The following is a 20,126-nucleotide window of genomic DNA, read 5'->3' as shown; positions in this document are numbered from 1 at the left end:
GATGTTGAAACAGTCACTTCAATCGCAGTTTAACGATCCAATTTTGGATCCAATTTTAACTGGGGGGCGCAGGTGGGTGACAGTGAATATCAGGACCACCTATCCCGGGAGTACATTCCCATTTGGAGCTGGATGGGTTCTGCTCCCTCTCTCCTTTCTCTCAGTAGTACCATTTGTTAGAATTGAAAAGTGTATCTCTCTGTGTGTGGCTGTTTTAATAAAGATGACATGAATTCAAATTGCTCTGTTATTTTTTGTGGGGAGGGGGGGGGGGGGGTGGGGGTGAGTTGAGGTGGATATTGGTGCAAGTCAGTGGTTAACTGTACGAATAATGGCGATTAGAGGAATTTTCTTTTGGGCAGATTTAAAAAAAAATATTCAAGCAGAGTTAACTATTTTAAACGAATTCGATTTCATTTCTGGCACAGAAGGAGGCTATTCGGCCCCTCGGGTCCGTGCCAGCTCCCCGTAGTGCAATCCAGTCAGTCCCACTCTCCGCACCCCCGTGGCCCCCTGCGAATTTATTTCCTTCAAGTGTCCCCCCACCCCACCCCAGTTTGTTACTGAAATCATTGTCTCCAGCTTCCACCACTCTGGTAGGCACTGAGTTCCAGGTCATTGTCACTCACTGCATTTAAAAATAAATAAATTCTTCCTCACATCCCCCCCCCCTTGTATCCCTTACCCAAAACGTTCAATATGTGTCCCCTAGCCCTAGTACCATCAGTTAATGGGAACTGTTTTTCCTTGTCTACTCTATCCAGATCTGTCATAATCTTGTCCACCTCTATTAAATCTCCCTGCAATCTCCTTCGCTCCAAGGAAAACAATCCCAGCTTCTCCAGGCTGACCTTATCACTAGAATTCCCCCATCCCTGAAACCATTCCGGTCAACCTCCTCTGCACCCTCTCAACAACCCTCCCATCCTAAAGTGTAGTTTCTCCCATACTAGACCATCATTGCATGTGATTTACAGGAAAACCCTCTGTTTGGAATAAAATACCGTCCCTCCCAGGGAGAACTGCTCACTATCCCGGTCCGAGAGATGGGATGGCACGGGACAGACTAGCCCCAGGTACAATTTGAGAGTTTGCTGATGACTCCAAATTGGGGGAGGCTGCAGTTAATATTAGGTCCATCACAAATGACAGGACATGAAGTGACATGCAGAATGGGTGTGTAATTGGCAAATGAAGGTCAGTATGGATAAGTGTGAGGTGCTACTTTTTGGGAGGATGAATGAGGTCACCTAGTCCTGGAGGGAGGGGGAGGTGGGGAAGAAAGAGTCTAAATTGGGTTGTGGATCGAGGGTTATAGAGTAACTGCAGCAATGCTGCTGAATAAGGCCTTATAAAAAGCAATCCAAACACCGGGGTTAATTTCTCGAGGGATAGAATTGAGAAGCAGATACATTAAGTCAAACTTGTAGGGAACCTCAGTTAGACCACACTTGGAATTACTGTGCACTGTTCCTGTCTCCATGTTATAAAATGACACTGGAGAAGGTGCAAGAAAAGATGTGCTGGGATGGTACCAGTACTGAGATAGGCTACCAGGATAGGTTGAAAAGAGAAGACTGAGAGGGGGGGAGGGTAGGACCTGATGGAGCCCTTTAAGGTTATGAAAGGACTCGATAAGGTGAGACGTTTCCACTTGCGGGTGAGAGCAGAACTAGGGGCCATAAGAGGGAAGGGCTGTTAACTGAGCCTCCGGCTGTGGAGTGGGTATTGGTTGCATCACCTCAAAGAGTAAATGGACAGAGAGTGCTGGAAAAGCCCAGTCCCTCAGCACACCTTAAAGGGGCCACGCACTGAAAGAGGTATTAAATGCAGGTTTAATCCTCATCTCGAGTCTGAGGATGCTGTATTTATGCAGATGTTTTTAGAACTATTTAGTTTCAATATGTTTTACAAGGGGACATCACAGCGTCCAGAGAGACAGAACCTGCACTTCTTCATTCTCGAGATGTGGGCATCTCTGGTAAGACCAGCCATTTATTGTCCATCACTAGTTGTCCCCCTGAGAAGGTGACAGTGAGCCTCCTTTCACAGCTTCAGAATGTCCCACAGCGCTTTACAGCCAACCAAGTATTTTTTTTTGAAGTCTAGTCAACTGTTGTAATGTAGGAAACACAGCAGCCAATTTGTGCACAGCATGATCCCACACACATAACAATGAGATAATGACCCAGGTGATTTTTTTTTGTGATATTGATTGAAGGATAAATATCAGCCAAGACACGGGGATGGGGGAGAATTCCCAACTCTTTTTCTAAATAGGGGTTGCAGTATCTTTAACAGAGGGCAGATTCCAAGTGACAGATAGCCCCTCCGGCAGTGCGGTATTCCTTCAGTACTGTACTTACATCAGAAGCCTTGAGTTTTAATTGTGGCTTTAGTTGATGTACTTCATGGCCTGCAGTCGGTTAGTTATTAAGGTCTTCAACGAATTGTCATTTGCAAACAACAACCAATCTGCATTTATATGGCGCCTTTAATGTAATAAAACGTCGCAAGGAGCGTCAGCAAACAAAGTTTAATGCTGAGCCACATTCGGAGATATTAGAGCAGGTGACCAAAAGCTCGGTCAAAGAGGTAGGTTTTAAGGAGTATCTTAAAGGCCATCAAACGTTTATCCGTCCAGTTAAATCCACAATGTTGATGATTCACATGGCCGAACAGCCAGGTTCCAGACTGGGTCTGAGAATGGCACTGAATGCAGCTCAGATCAAGCCCTCGTCATCAACCACAGGGGACCTGGGCGGTGTTCTGAAAGCCTTATTTTAGATCCTGATACCCAAATCGATGCTGTTTTTGTCTTGTTTGTGATGTGGTGCAGGTGGTGTGGTCACTCGCTGCAGGGGGTGGGAGAGGAGCCTCGGGGAGGAACCGAAACATCCCTGTTCACTGTCTGATAAGCAGCAGAGAGCAGCAGCATCTGGGCCCAGTTCCCCTGCTCTGAAACACACACAGAAACAGGACGGAAATCCGAGAAACACCGTTAAACGGTTACATTCTTGGACACGTCACACATTTATAACAAAACAACCCATTATCTGGACTGGGCCCCTCAGGAGAACTGAACTGAACTCCTCCTGCTCTACATCCCATTCTTCATTTCCCAATATTGCTTTTCAAGGTATTTCATTGGCTGCGAAGCACTTTGGGAACATCCTGAGGTTGTGAAAGACGCTATAGAAATGCACTTCATTAAAAATTGGAGTTATAAAGATTGTGGTTGATAGATTTTTATTGGGTAAGGGCAGCAAGGACTATGGAGCTAAGGCAGGGTATATGGGGTTAAGGTACAGACCAGCTATGATCTAATGGAATGGTACAGCAGTCTCGAAGGGCTGAATGGCCTCCTCTTGTTCGCACACACTACAATCACATCAGCCTCATCTCCCTCTGTGAACTCGTTCCTTCGTTGAGGTCATTCAGTTCCCTTACAGGACACTTGCTGGGAAGGCCCAGATTCCAGCACTCCCACCATCCCTTCCCCGATCTGTACTGAGATATCCAGACCCGGGGAGTTTCAGCCAGGCCATTTTCATTATATTATATTACTGCCAAGGGCTCTCTGCACAGATAGGAACAGTTACGGCCACTTTGGGCTTTAAAGACCTGGACAGGTATTGAATACAGCAGGTACGATATCTTCAACATAAAAGCATAAGAAATAAGAACAGGAGAAGGCCATTCGGCCCATCAAGACTGTTCTGCCATTCGATAAGATCATGGATGATCTGATTGTGACTTTAACTTCAATTTCCTCTCGGCCCCCCACGATAACCCTCAACTCCCTTGTAGATCAAAAAACTCTCCAACTCAGCCTTGAATATATTCAATGACCCAGCCTCCACTGCTCCCTGGGGAAGAGAATTCCAAAGATTAATGACCCTCAGAGAAGAAATTCCTCCTCATCTCCGTCTTAAATGGGAGACCCCGTATTCTGTAACTGTTCCCCCTAGTTCCAGATTCCCCCACGAGGGGAAACATCCTCTCACCATCCACCCAATTAACTCCTTCAGGACTTTATGTGTTTCAATAAGATCACCTCTCATTCTTCGAAACTCTAAACAGGCCCAACCTGCTCAACCTTTCCTCATAAGACAATCCCTTCATCCCAGGAATCAGCCAAGTGAACCTTCTCTGAACTGCTTCCAATGCAAGTATATCCCTCCTTAAATAAGGAGACCAAAACTGTATGCAGTATTCTAGGTGCGGTCTCACCAATACCCGGTACAGTTGTAGCAAGATGTCCCTACCTTTATACTCCATTCCAATTGCAATAAATACCAACATTCCATTTCTCTTCCTAATTACTTGCTGAACCTGCATGTTAACATTTTGTGATTCATGTACAAGGACACCCAGATCCCTCTGTACTGCAGCATTCTGCAGTCTCTCTCCATGTAAATAATATTCTGCTTTTCTATTCTTCCTTTACTAAGAGGTCATTATTTAATTCCGTCTCCTTACACATTACCAGCTCTAAAATAGCCTGCTCCCGGATTGGTTCCAGAATGTATTGTTCTAAGAAACTGTCCTGAGTACACTCCATGAACTCATCCTCTATCTAACTTTACCAGTTTGATTACTCCAATCTTTATGAAGATTAAAATCACCCAGGATTACTGCAGCATTTTCCTTACAAGCCCCCCTTATTTCTTGATTTATACTCTGTCCCACAGTGCAGCTCCTGTATGAATTTTTGCTATTTCATATCTCCACCCAAACTGATTCCACATCTTGATTTTCTGAGCCAAGATCATTTCTCACTACTGTACTGATCTCATCCTTTATTAACTGAGCTACACCACCTCCCTTTCCTTGCTTCCTGTCATTCCAAACTGTCAAATACCCTGGAATATTCAGTTCCCAAAGGGTCAGTACTGAGGGAGTGCCGCACTGTCAAAGGGTCAGTACTGAGGGAGTGCCGCACTGTCAAAGGGTCAGTACTGAGGGATAGACAGACAGATAGATAGAGATGGACAGACAGACAAATAGGTAGAGCGAGAGAGATGGACAGGTGGATAGATACATAGATAGATAGATATGGACAGATAGATAAATCGATAGATCGATAGTCAGATAGATAGATAGACAGATAGATAGACAGAGAGATGGACAGATAGACAGAGAGAACAAAGAACAAGAACAAAGAACAGTACCACACAGGAACAGGCCATTCGGCCCTCCAAGCCTGCGCCGATCTTGATGCCTGCCGAAACTAACACCTTCTGCACTTCCGGGGCCCAAATCCCTCTATTTCCTTCCTATTCATGTATTTGTCAAGATGTCTCTTAAACGTCGCTATCGTATCTGCTTCCACCACCTCCCCTGGCAGCAAGTTCCAGGCACTCACCACCCTCTGTGTATAAAACTTGCCTTGCACATCCCCTCTAAACTTTGCCCCTCGCACCTTAAACCGATGTCCCCTAGTAACTGACTCTTCCCCCCTGGGAAAAAGCTTCTGACTATCCACTCTGTCCATGCCGCTCATAACTTTGTAAACCTCGATCATGTCGCCCCTCCACCTCCGTCGTCCCAGTGAAAACAATCCGACTTTTTCCAACCTCTCCTCATAGTTAATGCCCTCCAGACCAGGCAACATCCGTAAACCTCCTTTGTACCCTCTCCAAAGCCTCCACGTCCTTCTGGTAGTGTGGCGACCAGAATTGCACGCAATATTCTAAGTGTGGCCTAACTAAGGTTCTGTACAGCTGCAACATGACTTGCCAATTTTTATACTCTATGCCCCGACCAATGATGGCAAGCATGCCGTATGCCTTCTTGACTAATTATCCACCTGCGTTGCCACTTTCAGTGACCTGTGGACCTGTACGCCCAGATCTCTCTGCCTGTCAATACTCCTAAGGGTTCTGCCATTTACTGTATACCTCCCACCTGCATTAGTCCTTCCAAAATGCATTACCTCACATTTGTCCGGATTAAACTCCATCTGCCATTTCTCCGCCCAAGTCTCCAACCGATCTATATCCAGCTGTATCCTCTGACAATCCTCATCATTATCTGCAACTCCACCAACCTTTGTGTCAACCGCAAACTTACTAATCAGACCAGCTACATTTTCTGCCAAATCATTTATATATACTACAAACAGCAAAGGTCCCAGCACTGATCCCTGCGGAACACCACAAGTCACATCCCTCCATTCAGAAAAACACCCATCCTCTGATACCCTCTGTCTTCCATGACCGAGCCAGTTCTGTATCCATCTTGCCAGCTCACCTCTGATCCCGTGTGACTTTACCTTTTGTACCATTCTGCCATGCGGGACCTTGTCAAAGGCTTTAATAAAGTCCATATAGATAACATCCACTGCCCTTCCTTCATCAATCATCTTCGTTACTTCCTCAAAAAACTCAATCAAATTAGGAAGACACAACCTCCCCTTCACAAAACCATGCTGTCTCTCACTAATAAGTTCGTTTGTTTCCAAATCGGAGTAAATCCTGTCCCGTATAATCCTCTTTAATAGTTTCCCTACCACTGACGTAAGGCTCACCGGCCTATAATTTCCTGGATTATCCTTGCCACCCTTCTTAAACAAAGGAACAACATTGGCTGTTCTCCAGTCCTCTGGGACCTCACCTGTAGCCAATGATGATGCAAAGATTTCTGTCAAGGCCCCAGCAATTTCTTCCCTTGCCTCCCTCAGTTTCCTAGGGTAGTTCCCATCAGGCCCTGGGGACTTATCTACCTTAATGCTTTGCAAGACACCCAACACCTCCTCCTTTTTGATAATGACATGACTGAGACTATCTGCACTCCTTTCCCTAGGCTCATCATCCACCAAGTCCTTCTCTTTGGTGAATACTGATGCAAAGTACTCATTTAGCACCTCGCCCATTTCCTCTGGCTCCACACATAGATTCCCATCTCTATCCTTGAGTGGGCCAACACTTTCCCTGGTTACCCTCTTGCTCTTTATATATGTATAAAAAGCCTTGGGATTCTCCTTAATCCTGTTTGCCAATGACTTTTTATGACCCCTTTTAGCCCTCTTAACTCCTTGCTTAATTTCCTTCCCACTGTCTTTATATTCCTCAAGTGCTTCGTCTGTTCCTCGCCTTCCAGTCCTTACAAATGCTTCCTTTTTCTTTTTGACTAGGCTCACAATATCCAGTGTTATCCAAATTTCCCGAAACATGCCAAACTTGTCTTTCTTCGTCGCAGGAACATGCTGGTCCTGGATTCTAATCAGCTGACGTTTGAAAGACTCCCACATGTCAGATGTTGATTTACTCTCAAACAGCCGCCCCCAATCTAAATTCTTCAATTCCTGCCTATTATTGTTATAATTAGCCTTACCCCAATTTAGCACCTTCACACGAGGACTACTCTTATCCTTATCCACAAGTACCTTAAAACTTATGGAATAATGGTCACTGCTCCCGAAATGCTCCCCCACTGAAACTTCGACCACCTGGCCGGGCTCATTCCCCAATACCAGGTCCAGAATGGCCCCATCCCTAGTTGGACTATCTACATACTGTTTCAAGAAGCCTTCCTGGATGCTCCTCACAAATTATGCCCCATCCAAGCCCCCAGCACTAAGTGAGTCCCAGTCAATATAGGGGAAGTTAAAATCACCCACCACCACAACCCTGTTACCTTTACATCTTTCCAAAATCTGTCTACATATCTTGTCCTCTACCTCCCGCTGGCTGTTGGGAGGCCTGTAGTAAACCCCCAACATCGTGACTGCACCCTTCCTATTCCTGAGCTCCACCCATATTGCCTCGCTGCATGACCTCTCTGAGGTGTCCTCCCGCAGTACAGCTCTGATACTCTCCTCAACCAGTTATGCAACTCCCCCATCCCTTTTACACCCCCCTCTATCCCGCCTGAAGCTTCTAAAGCCTGGAACATTTAGCTGCCAATCCTGCCCTTCCCTCAACCAAGTCTCTGTAATAGCAACAACATCATATTTCCAAGTACTAATCCAAGCTCTAAGTTCATCTGCCTTACCTGTTATACTTCTCGCATTGAAAAAAATGCACTTCAGAACACCAGTCCCGCTGTGCTCAGCAACATCTCCCTGCCTGCTCTTCCTCTTAGTCTTACTGGCCTTATTTACTATGTCCTCCTCATTTATTTTTCTGGCTGTCCCACTGCTCTGGTTCCCATCCCTCTTCCATACTAGTTTAAACCCTCCCGAGTGACGCTAGCAAACTTTGCAGCCAGGATATTAGTGCCCCTCCAGTTTAGATGCAACGCGTCCTTCTTGTACAGGTCCCATCTGTCCCTGAAGAGAGCCCAATGGTCCAGATATCTGAAACCCTCCCTTCTACACCAGCTGCTCAGCCACGTGTTTAGCTGCACTATCTTCCTATTTCTAGCCTCTCTGGCACGTGGCACAGGGACTAATCCAGAGATGGCAACCCGAGAATCCTGTTTTTTTAACTTTCTACCTAACTCCCTAAACTCCCCCTGCAGGACCTCATCACTCTTCCTGCCTATGTCATTGGTACCGATGTGTACCACAACCTCTGGCTGTGCATCCTCGCCCTTCAGAATGCCCCCTGTCCGTTCAGAGACATCATTGACCCTGGCACCAGGTAGGCAACATACCATCCTGGAGTCTCTTTCACGTCCACAGAAGCGCCTATCTGTGCCCCTGACTACAGAGTCCCCTGTAACTATTGCTCTTCTGCACTTTGTCCCTCCCTGCTGAACAACAGTGCCAGCCGTGGTGCCACTGCTCTGGCTGCTGCTGTTGTTTTCCCTGATAGGCCATCCCCCCCAACAGTATCCAAAACGGTATACTTGTTAGAGAGGAGGATAGCCACAGGGGATTCCTGCACTGACTGCCTGCCCCTTCTAGCGGTCACCCATCTATCTGCCTGCACCTTGGGTGTAACCACTTCTCTAAAACTCCTGGCTATGACGCTTTCTGCCACCTGCATGCGCCTAAGTGCATCCAGTTGCCGCTCCAACCGATCCATGCGGTCTTCCTGCAGGCGGAGTCGCCCGGAACGCTGGAAGTGTCACGGACTTCCCACATCTCACAGGTGAAGCACTTCACCCCTTTAACTGACATTTCTATCACTAATTAGTTAATTAATATAAAATAAATACTTATCAAATCCTTACTAAATTGTTATAATTAACGATATGGTCCCTCGTGCTAGATTTCGTCTATAAATATTATTTTATTTATTTTTATTTTTGATTTAGAGACACAGCACGAAAACAGGCCCTTCGACCCATCGAGGTGAACACCGCCCTCCGAGTCTGTCCGAGATCCCCGAGGTTAACTCCGCCCGCCGAATCTGTCCGAGAATCCCCGAGGTTAACTCCGCCCGCCGAATCTGTCCGAGAATCCCCGAGGTTAATTCCGCCCTCCGAGTGTGTCCGAGAATCCCCGAGGTTAACTCCGCCCACCGAATCTGTCCGAGAATCCCCGAGGTTAACTCCGCCCGCCGAGTCTGTCCGAGAATCCCCGAGGTTAATTCCGCCCGCCGAGTCTGTCCGAGAATCCCCGAGGTTAATTCCGCCCGCCGAGTCTGTCCGAGAATCCCCGAGGTTAATTCCGCCCTCCGAGTCTGTCCGAGAATCCCCGAGGTTAACTCCGCCCACCGAATCTGTCCGAGAATCCCCGAGGTTAACTCCGCCCGCCGAGTCTGTCCGAGAATCCCCGAGGTTAACTCCGCCCACCGAATCTGTCCGAGAATCCCCGAGGTTAATTCCGCCCTCCGAGTCTGTCCGAGAATCCCCGAGGTTAATTCCGCCCGCCGAGTCTGTCCGAGAATCCCCGAGGTTAATTCCGCCCTCCGAGTCTGTCCGAGAATCCCCGAGGTTAACTCCGCCCACCGAATCTGTCCGAGAATCCCCGAGGTTAATTCCGCCCTCCGAGTCTGTCCGAGAATCCCCGAAGTAGGTTTTTTAGACTTACCGGTCTGGAACTTCGCCCTCCGAGATAGATAGATAGATAGATAGATAGATAGATAGATAGATAGATAGATAGATAGATAGATAGATAGATAGATAGACAGATAGATAGATAGATAGTCAGTCAGATAGATCGATAGATAGACAGATAGATAGACAGATAGCAAGAGATGGACAGATAGATAGATAGATAGATAGATGGTCAGATAGATAGATAGATAGATAGATAGATAGATAGATAGATAGTCAGATAGAAAGATAGATGGACAGATAGATAGATAGATAGATAGATAGATCGATATATATGGACAGATCGATAGATAAACAGACAGATAGATAAACAGATAGATAGATAGATAGCAAGAGATGGACAGATAGATGGATAGATAGATAGATCGATAGATAGACAGATAGATAGATAGATAGATAGATAGATAGATCGATAGATAGAGAGATAGATAGATAGATAGAGGTGAACAGATAGATAGATATGGAGAGATAGATAGATAGATAGATAGATATGAACAGATAGATAAATAGATAGATAGAGAGATAGATATGGACAGATAGATAGATAGACAGATAGATAAATAGATGAGTGGTCAGATACATAGACAGATAGACAGATGGAGAGACAGAGAGGTCTGATCACGAGGCTGCTCCACAGTGGTTTACATCTCATGACGTACTTTTGAAGTGTGTTTTGAAGTGTAGTCACTGTTGAAATTCTGGAAATCTGACAGTCATTTACACAGCAAGCTCCCACAAATAGCAATGTGATAATGACCAGTTACAGTTTTAGGTGTTAATGTTGGAATATATATTGTCCAGGACACCTGCTCTCCTTCAAATAGAGTCATGGGATCGATAACGTCCACCTGAGGGGGACTTGTGAAGATAGCACCTCAGACAGTGCAGCACTCCCTCAGTGCTGACCCTCTGACAGTGCAGCACTCTCTCAGTACTGACCCTCTGACAGTGCAGCACTCCCTCAGTACTGACCCTCTGACAGTGCAGCACTCCCTCAGTACTGACCCTGTGACAGTGCAGCACTCCCTCAGTACTGACCCTCTGACAGTGCAGCACTCCCTCAGTACTGACCCTCTGACAGTGCAGCACTCCCTCAGTACTGACCCTCCGACAGTGCAGCACTCCCTCAGTACTGACCCTCCAACAGTTCAGCACTCCCTCAGTACTGACCCTCTGGCAATGCAGCACTCCCTCAGTACTGACCCTCTGAGTGCGGCACTCACTCAGTACTGATCCACCGACAGTGCAGCGCTCCCTCAGTACTGACCCTCTGACAGTGCAGCACTCCCTCAGTACTGAACCTCCAACGGTGCAGCACTCCCTCAATACTGACCCTCCGACAGTGCCGCACTCCCTCAGTATTGACCCTCCGACAGTGCAGCACTCCCTCAGTACTACACGGAGAATGTGAGACTGTTTTTTGTGCTCAAGTCTCTGGATTGGGACTTGAACCCACGAGGCCATGGCTGACACTTTACAAGATTCCCATCTTGTGAACTTTAATTGTATTTTCCTTTAACCACTGTGCAAGCTTCAATAGGCAACACCAGATGCTCTTGCTTTAACACCTGGCCTATCCTGTGTGAACCGGGTAGGCTCCCTGGGCAAAGCTGCAGCCATGTGACATCTGCTGTGCAAAGTGAGAGATTCTATGAACCTAGAGGTGCTGAACTGCTTTCCATTAGACATGTGCACAACCCCATTTTACTACAACAAAAACAAGAAATGCTGGATTCTCTCAGCAGGTCTGGCAGCATCTGTGGAAAGAGAAGCAGAGTTAACGTTTCGGGTCAGTGACCCTTCTTCGGAACTCACACTGGCACACTCCATTCAACTACATACGTGGATGACTCCATTTAACTACATGTGTGCACTCTCCATTCAACTACATGGGCAAAGCTGAGTTCAGCTTCTCACACATTTAGCAATTGTGCTTTCACTTCAACAAGATTACTGTAACTCCGGGAACCCGGAGAAGACTAGTATCTATATATTAGTCAATATGCAAATACAGGGAGGGGGTCAAGGGGAGCAGGGGAAAACACTTTATTAAAAATATATTTGTCCCTGATTAATCATTTCCAAATATTTATTTCCATTGTGCATTGGGTTACGATGTTACAATGACCAGACTTCAAAACAGGTGTTTATTTTTCTGTCTTTAGGACATCCTGAGGTCTCTATAGTAATGCAGGTTAGGGTTAGTTGAAAATGACCCAGAGAATCTGCCTGGTGGGAGGGGAGGGAGATGGGTCTGTTTCTGCTGTGGAGACCAATCAGAAATGGATTTTTAGTGGTGGAGGGGTCAAATTCTCTGTCTAGGGGGCAGCTAGTCGACACTGACTTGACTGAACACGTCAGTAATCGGAGGCTAACTGCAGGAACAGCACCTCATCTTTCGATTGGGCACTCTACAACCTTCCAGACTCAACACTGAATTCAACAATTTTAGTTTGTAACCCTCCCCCGCCCTCATTTTTGTTGCCCTTTTCTTTGCTGATTTGTTAGTTTATCTCTCTTGTTGACCTCTTATTTCCTTTACCTTGTGTTCTGATCCTGCCATTCACACCTCCTCCAGACACATCTCTCATTACCACTCCCTTTGGCTTTGCACCTTGAAACCCTTTTTGTCATCTAATCTCTCCTGCCCTCCACCCGTGTCACAGACCTTCCCTGCTGTTCTTCTTCCCACACTCTCCCTTTCACTGGCTCAAATCCTATCACATTTCTAGAATTAATATTGATCCATCACAAGGTGGAGTAGTAATGTCACTAGATATTACTAATCCAGAGGCCCAGGATAATGCTCTGGAGACACGAGTTCAAATCCCACCATGGAATTTAAATTCAACTAATTAATTAAAAGAAAAATTGGAATTGAAACCTAGTCTCAGTAATGGTGACCATAAATTGAATGTTCATTAACAAAAAACCATCTGGTTCACAAATGTCCTTTTAGGGGAGGAAATCTGCCGTCCTCACCTGGTCTGGCCGACTCGTGACTCCAGACCCACGGTAATGTGGTTGACTCTTAACTGCCCTCAGTTCTGTTGTACAAAAACCACTGCACTGTAGCAGTTCAAGAAGGCGGCTCCACCACCACCTTTAGATTAGATTAGAGATACAGCAATGAAACAGTCCCTTCGGCCCACCGAGTCTGTGCCGAACATCAACCACCCATTTATACTAATCCGACACTAATCCCATATTCCTACCAAACATCCCCACCTGTCCCTATATTACCCTACCACCAACCTACATTAGTGACAATTTATAATGGCCAATTTACCTATCAACCTGCAAGTCTTTTGACTTGTGGGAGGAAACCGGAGCACCCGGAGAAAACCCACGCAGACACAGGGAGAACTTGCAAACTCCACACAGGCAGTACCCGGAATCGAACCCGGGTTCGTGGAGCTGTGAGGCTGTAGTGCTGACCACTGCGCCACTGTGCCGCCCTCAACGGCAATGAGGGATGGGCAATAAATGCGGGCAGGGCCAAGTGATGTCCACATCCAATTAAGTGAATTTTAAATAAAAAGATAGAAAATATTCATTTTAAAGAAACTAACTCCTCTCACGGGCAACTTGTTGCAAGTTTTCCCTTGGCATCGAGTGATTGACATAAAACATCTGAAATGGAATGTTAAAACAAATGTATTCCTGGGACTGGGGTTCCGATACATGTGGTTTAGTTGCAACAAAAAAAAAGTCAGGGCAGGAACTGTTGCAGCAGGAAAACACATTTCATTGAAACTGGACTTAACACAGGATCCGGACACAACACAGAAACTAGCCGAGCAGTCAGCTTGCCCGGTCAGAATCTCACTCCTCGTTGCATTACCAATTAAAACGGATATTGGAGTTGATTCTGGCTGTTTCTGAACGTCGGCCTGAGTGAGAAACGAGTGTTTTGACCCTACACTCGGCTCAAACGCCAGGACAAGCAGTGCACTTGTACAGTGGCGGATAGGAAAAAAGAGCAGCTGAGAGAAGCAGTCCAGTCAATCTCTTCCATTCCAATCCTTCCAATGAACTGCTTTGTTGCAAACACCAGCGTGTTGGATATAAAGATATGTGTTTAAGTACACATTGCAGACCCAAATATAAAAAAAACAAATCCTTAACGATCGCTGGGTTAAACTTGTTCTGGATGAATTCAAGGCACTGGATTCTGAAGGGCTTTTGTCTTTGCCCATCTGGGATAAAATGTGCAATTTCTACAGTTGTTCTTTTAAATCTCACACTCTTGACATGAGAAGTGGGGGGGGGGGGGGGGTTGAAATCAGAAATTATTGTGAATTAACCCTCAACTCGGTGGAAATAAATACATGGAAATGTTTAATTGGGGACCAATAGAGGCTCAATAAAAAAAATCTGGTCTGGTCCACCACCCCACCCCCCCCCCACCCCCCCGCCGCCCCTGCTCCTCTCAACCCTCCCTGTATTTGCATACAGGTTCATATAATAGATACTGGTCTCACCTTGTCCGGCACTGTAACTGGATCCACTTTCTGGAGTTACAGTAAAACCCTGCTCTCTAATTCTTCACGGGTTTTTCCCCCCCCCCGGAGGGAATGGCTGCAGTAATGTATCTCCTGGGGACCCTGCTACTCCATTTAACAGGTGAGAGACTTATGTTAACAGAACGTTACTCAATTATTCATTTGTAAACCATTAGATTAGGAAGCAAAGGGATTTGGTAGCCCGGCCTGTTTATTTATCAGTGTGTTTTTTTTGCTCCAATAAACTGAATGTGTTTTTTTTCTCTCTCTTGTGTTTTGTGTTGAAGGTGTCCTGGCGGTTCCTGTCCTCAATCAGACCCCAATTTCAGACCCAGTCTCCACCGGTGAGACCTCCGAGTTAAAGTGTGCGATGCAGAACGGCAAAATGGGCAGTTACTACATGAGCTGGTACCGACAGAGACCCGGGGAGGCTCCGGTGTTCGTGTTATACCACTCTACAGATGGTGAAATCTATCGAGGCACCGGCTTCACGGACCGTTTTAAACCTTCCAGAGACACCTCCAGTAACAGTCACACTCTGACCATCGGCAGCTTGGAACCGGGAGACTCCGCCGTCTATTACTGTGCTGCCTGGGATGACTCAGCAGGCTACATACACAGTGAGACAGGGCAATACAAAAACTGTATCAACAGAACCACTCAGAATTCCAACAGCTACTGAAATATTCCTGCCTGAGACTGTGGAATGAGCTTCAGAAATATTCCTTATGTAACTTGTGGAAAATCTCACTGGGTTTCCATGGGTTTATTTGGATTTTCCCCAATATTTGGACTATTAGCTGGGTAGGTAAACACTGATATTCTCAGGGTTTCCTCACTGATATGTGAAAATCTTTCTCCAGACTCTCAGCATTCCGGCCCCTGTGAAAGGCAGAATGTGAAAGGGAATGTGATAAAGGACTGATTATTAATATTTTCCCCTCTTCCAAGCCTGGGTTTTAGGTGACCCGTCCCATTAAAACACTGCACTGTGTTTACCTTCGGACCTGGGACCGCCCTGAGTTTACGGAGTAAGTAATTCCCTCATCCTATCATTCATATTGTTTCAATTATTTATTCATTTATTGTTGCAGAATCGGATCTGCCCTGATAACGGTGAAAACAAATTGGGTCAGATTTTTATTTTTCTGTCCACTGATTCAGTGCTGGGAATTTGGATTCTGGAGGGTAGAAAAATAAACACTAAAATAGCAGCAAAACAATTGCGGATGCTGGAAATCTGAAATAAAAAAAACAGAAGATGCTGGAAATACTCAGCAGGTCTGGGCAGCCTCTGCGGAGAGAGAGGGAGAAACGGTGAACAGTTTCGGGTCTCTGACCTTTCCTCAGAACCGAGGAAAAACTCCATTGGCAAAAAAAAATGCAGAATGAACAGGGGAGAAAGGCCATTCAGCCCCTCGAGTCTGTTCGGCCAGGTCTGCGGTGTGCAGGTGTGGACTTCTCCGTCTATTCGCTGCACTGTTGTATAAATAGCGAGCCTGCCCGGGTGTTGCTGGAAGATTTACAAACAGGAATTTTACTCACACTCAAAGGGGGTCGAGTTTGACACTAGCACCCCCTCCCCCACCTCAAAAAAAGACTCCCAAAGTTGGGAAGTGGGTTAGGCTGCGGCAGGGACTCGATGGACCGAATGGCCTCATTCTGCGCCCCCTCCCCCCCCCCCCCCCCCCATCTTGTCTGTTCCTAACGCACCCGGTCTCTCTACCCCCCAGTCCCCGTCTCCCTTCCCAGCCCCCTCCTTCCGACTGTCGTTCGTTCATGTGAAGTTTCTAACCTACTTTCTAAATGGAAACCGCCCCGAACTTTATTACTTTTAAAACTCTTTTTTTTTAAATAAAGAATTTTTCCTGGTGAGGTGATCACCGAACTCTGAGTGTGGATCTGGGAGGTTGAGTTACTCCCAATACATACTCCGAGCACCTCCATAAGACCTCCAGTACAGCCTATCCGAAATGTGAAACTTCCTCAATTTTTAAACTTTTGATTTTAATCTGCCCCTGAATTTTAAACAATTCGATATTGTCTGTTGTATTTAATATTCAGTTAATTAATTTATCTGAATGTCTCGAATCCATGTACAAGTCCAGCTCTCAATTGACAGGGAGTTAAGATTGGACTAAATATTTAATTTTAATCCAATCAAAGCAAAATCCTGCAGATGCTGGAAATCTGAAATCGAGTGCTGGAAACACTCAGGCTATTGTATTATTTACTGTCTCTACCTAAGTCTGAAGTCAAGTTAAATGTTTGTTTTAAATTATAGTATGTGTTACTAATTCTGGATGTGCCTTTTAGAAAAAATGATTGATACTAACAGTGAGATTCCTTTCTTCCACCCTGTCTCTCACACACACAGGTAGTGAGGATCGGAAACCATCAGTTCTCCTGCTCCCTCCTTCCTCGGAAGAAATAGACTCGGGATGGGCTACTCTGTCCTGCCTGGTGAGCCGCTTTAAGCCGGGTTTCGTGCGGGTTCTCTGGAGAGTGGATGATAAAGAGACAGACAGCGGGGTGACCACAGGCACCGTGTCCACGGACAGTGATCAAACCTACAGCCTGAGCAGTTACCTGAGAGTCCCCGCCACTGCCTGGAATAAGGGCTCCAGCTATACCTGCAGTGTGGACCACGGCTCTCTGAGCTCACCTCTCCTCAAAACCATCAGCTCCACCGCTTGTTCCGACTGAGAGGGGGCAACTGGGGTTTAGAGTTTGATTTATTGCTGATGAAATATTATTCAATATGTGGAATGTTGTTGTTGTTGTTTTACAATGTAATCACTGTAGCAAATGTGGCCAACGATGTTGAAACAGTCACTTCAATCGCAGTTTAACGATCCAATTTTGGATCCAATTTTAACTGGGGGGCGCAGGTGGGTGACAGTGAATATCAGGACCACCTATCCCGGGAGTACATTCCCATTTGGAGCTGGATGGGTTCTGCTCCCTCTCTCCTTTCTCTCAGTAGTACCATTTGTTAGAATTGAAAAGTGTATCTCTCTGTGTGTGGCTGTTTTAATAAAGATGACATGAATTCAAATTGCTCTGTTATTTTTTGTGGGGAGGGGGGAGGGGGGGAGTTGAGGTGGATATTGGTGCAAGTCAGTGGTTAACTGTACGAATAATGGCGATTAGAGGAATTTTCTTTTGGGCAGATTTAAAAAAAAATATTCAAGCAGAGTTAACTATTTTAAACGAATTCGATTTCATTTCTGGCACAGAAGGAGGCTATTCGGCCCCTCGGGTCCGTGCCAGCTCCCCGTAGTGCAATCCAGTCAGTCCCACTCTCCGCACCCCCGTGGCCCCCTGCGAATTTATTTCCTTCAAGTGTCCCCTCCCCCACCCCAGTTTGTTACTGAAATCATTGTCTCCAGCTTCCACCACTCTGGTAGGCACTGAGTTCCAGGTCATTGTCACTCACTGCATTTAAAAATAAATAAATTCTTCCTCACATCCTCCCCCCCCCCCTTGTATCCCTTGCCCAAAACGTTCAATATGTGTCCCCTAGCCCTAGTACCATCAGTTAATGGGAACTGTTTTTCCTTGTCTACTCTATCCAGATCTGTCATAATCTTGTCCACCTCTATTAAATCTCCCTGCAATCTCCTTCGCTCCAAGGAAAACAATCCCAGCTTCTCCAGGCTGACCTTATCACTAGAATTCCCCCATCCCTGGAACCATTCCGGTCAACCTCCTCTGCACCCTCTCAACAACCCTCCCATCCTAAAGTGTAGTTTCTCCCATACTAGACCATCATTGTATGTGATTTACAGGAAAAGCCTCTGTTTGGAATAAAATACCGTCCCTCCCAGGGAGAACTGCTCACTATCCCGGTCCGAGAGATGGGATGGCACGGGACAGACTAGCCCCAGGTACAATTTGAGAGTTTGCTGATGACTCCAAATTGGGGGAGGCTGCAGTTAATATTAGGTCCATCACAAATGACAGGACATGAAGTGACATGCAGAATGGGTGTGTAATTGGCAAATGAAGGTCAGTATGGATAAGTGTGAGGTGCTACTTTTTGGGAGGATGAATGAGGTCACCTAGTCCTGGAGGGAGGGGGAGGTGGGGAAGAAAGAGTCTAAATTGGGTTGTGGATCGAGGGTTATAGAGTAACTGCAGCAATGCTGCTGAATAAGGCCTTATAAAAAGCAATCCAAACACCGGGGTTAATTTCTCGAGGGATAGAATTGAGAAGCAGATACATTAAGTCAAACTTGTAGGGAACCTCAGTTAAACCACACTTGGAATTACTGTGCACTGTTCCTGTCTCCATGTTATAAAATGACACTGGAGAAGGTGCAAGAAAAGATGTGCTGGGATGGTACCAGTACTGAGATAGGCTACCAGGATAGGTTGAAAAGAGAAGACTGAGAGGGGGGGAGGGTAGGACCTGATGGAGCCCTTTAAGGTTATGAAAGGACTCGATAAGGCGAGACGTTTCCACTTGCGGGTGAGAGCAGAACTAGGGGCCATAAGAGGGAAGGGCTGTTAACTGAGCCTCCGGCTGTGGAGTGGGTATCGGTTGCATCACCTCAAAGAGTAAATGGACAGAGAGTGCTGGAAAAGCCCAGTCCCTCAGCACACCTTAAAGGGGCCACGCACTGAAAGAGGTATTAAATGCAGGTTTAATCCCCATCTCGAGTCTGAGGATGCTGTATTTATGCAGATGTTTTTAGAACTATTTAGTTTCAATATGTTTTACAAGGGGACATCACAGCGTCCAGAGAGACAGAACCTGCACTTCTTCATTCTCGAGATGTGGGCATCTCTGGTAAGACCAGCCATTTATTGTCCATCACTAGTTGTCCCCCTGAGAAGGTGACAGTGAGCCTCCTTTCACAGCTTCAGAATGTCCCACAGCGCTTTACAGCCAACCAAGTATTTTTTTTTGAAGTCTAGTCAACTGTTGTAATGTAGGAAACACAGCAGCCAATTTGTGCACAGCATGATCCCACACACATAACAATGAGATAATGACCCAGGTGATTTTTTTTTGTGATATTGATTGAAGGATAAATATCAGCCAAGACACGGGGATGGGGGAGAATTCCCAACTCTTTTTCTAAATAGGGGTTGCAGTATCTTTAACAGAGGGCAGATTCCAAGTGACAGATAGCCCCTCCGGCAGTGCGGTATTCCTTCAGTACTGTACTTACATCAGAAGCCTTGAGTTTTAATTGTGGCTTTAGTTGATGTACTTCATGGCCTGCAGTCGGTTAGTTATTAAGGTCTTCAACGAATTGTCATTTGCAAACAACAACCAATCTGCATTTATATGGCGCCTTTAATGTAATAAAACGTCGCAAGGAGTGTCAGCAAACAAAGTTTAATGCTGAGCCACATTCGGAGATATTAGAGCAGGTGACCAAAAGCTCGGTCAAAGAGGTAGGTTTTAAGGAGTATCTTAAAGGCAATCAAACGTTTATCCGTCCAGTTAAATCCACAATGTTGATGATTCACATGGCCGAACAGCCAGGTTCCAGACTGGGTCTGAGAATGGCACTGAATGCAGCTCAGATCAGGCCCTCGTCATCAACCACAGGGGACCTGGGCGGTGTTCTGAAAGCCTTATTTTAGATCCTGATACCCAAATCGATGCTGTTTTTGTCTTGTTTGTGATGTGGTGCAGGTGGTGTGGTCACTCGC

At 46.0% G+C, this 20,126-nt stretch overlaps 1 protein-coding gene across 1 annotated transcript; it reads left to right on the top strand.

The window, feature by feature from the left end:
• Position 1: 1 nt before the first annotated feature.
• LOC137356896 (immunoglobulin lambda-1 light chain-like) lies at positions 2–17,162 on the top strand. Its single transcript, XM_068022734.1, has 3 exons — positions 2–110; positions 14,744–15,076; positions 16,834–17,162. The coding sequence occupies exons 1-3, from the start codon at positions 2–4 to the stop codon at positions 17,160–17,162; spliced, it is 771 nt and encodes a 256-aa protein (XP_067878835.1).
• Positions 17,163–20,126: the final 2,964 nt, after the last annotated feature.

Source organism: Heterodontus francisci, chromosome 46 (genome assembly GCF_036365525.1).
Source record: "Heterodontus francisci isolate sHetFra1 chromosome 46, sHetFra1.hap1, whole genome shotgun sequence".
NCBI lineage: Eukaryota > Metazoa > Chordata > Chondrichthyes > Heterodontiformes > Heterodontidae > Heterodontus > Heterodontus francisci.
The sequence above is the reverse complement of the archived record's forward strand: the minus strand, read 5'-3'. Positions and strand labels throughout refer to the sequence as shown.

Excerpts from the sequence above, each read along its gene's own strand:
- LOC137356896 (XM_068022734.1), top strand. The coding sequence starts at position 2 with ATGTTGAAACAGTCACTTCAATCGCAGTTTAACGATCCAATTTTGGAT. Across the intron at positions 111-14,743 it reads CAGGACCACCTATCCCGGGA|GTGTCCTGGCGGTTCCTGTC; the intron begins GTACATTCCCAT and ends TTTGTGTTGAAG. Across the intron at positions 15,077-16,833 it reads CTCAGCAGGCTACATACACA|GTAGTGAGGATCGGAAACCA; the intron begins GTGAGACAGGGC and ends TCACACACACAG.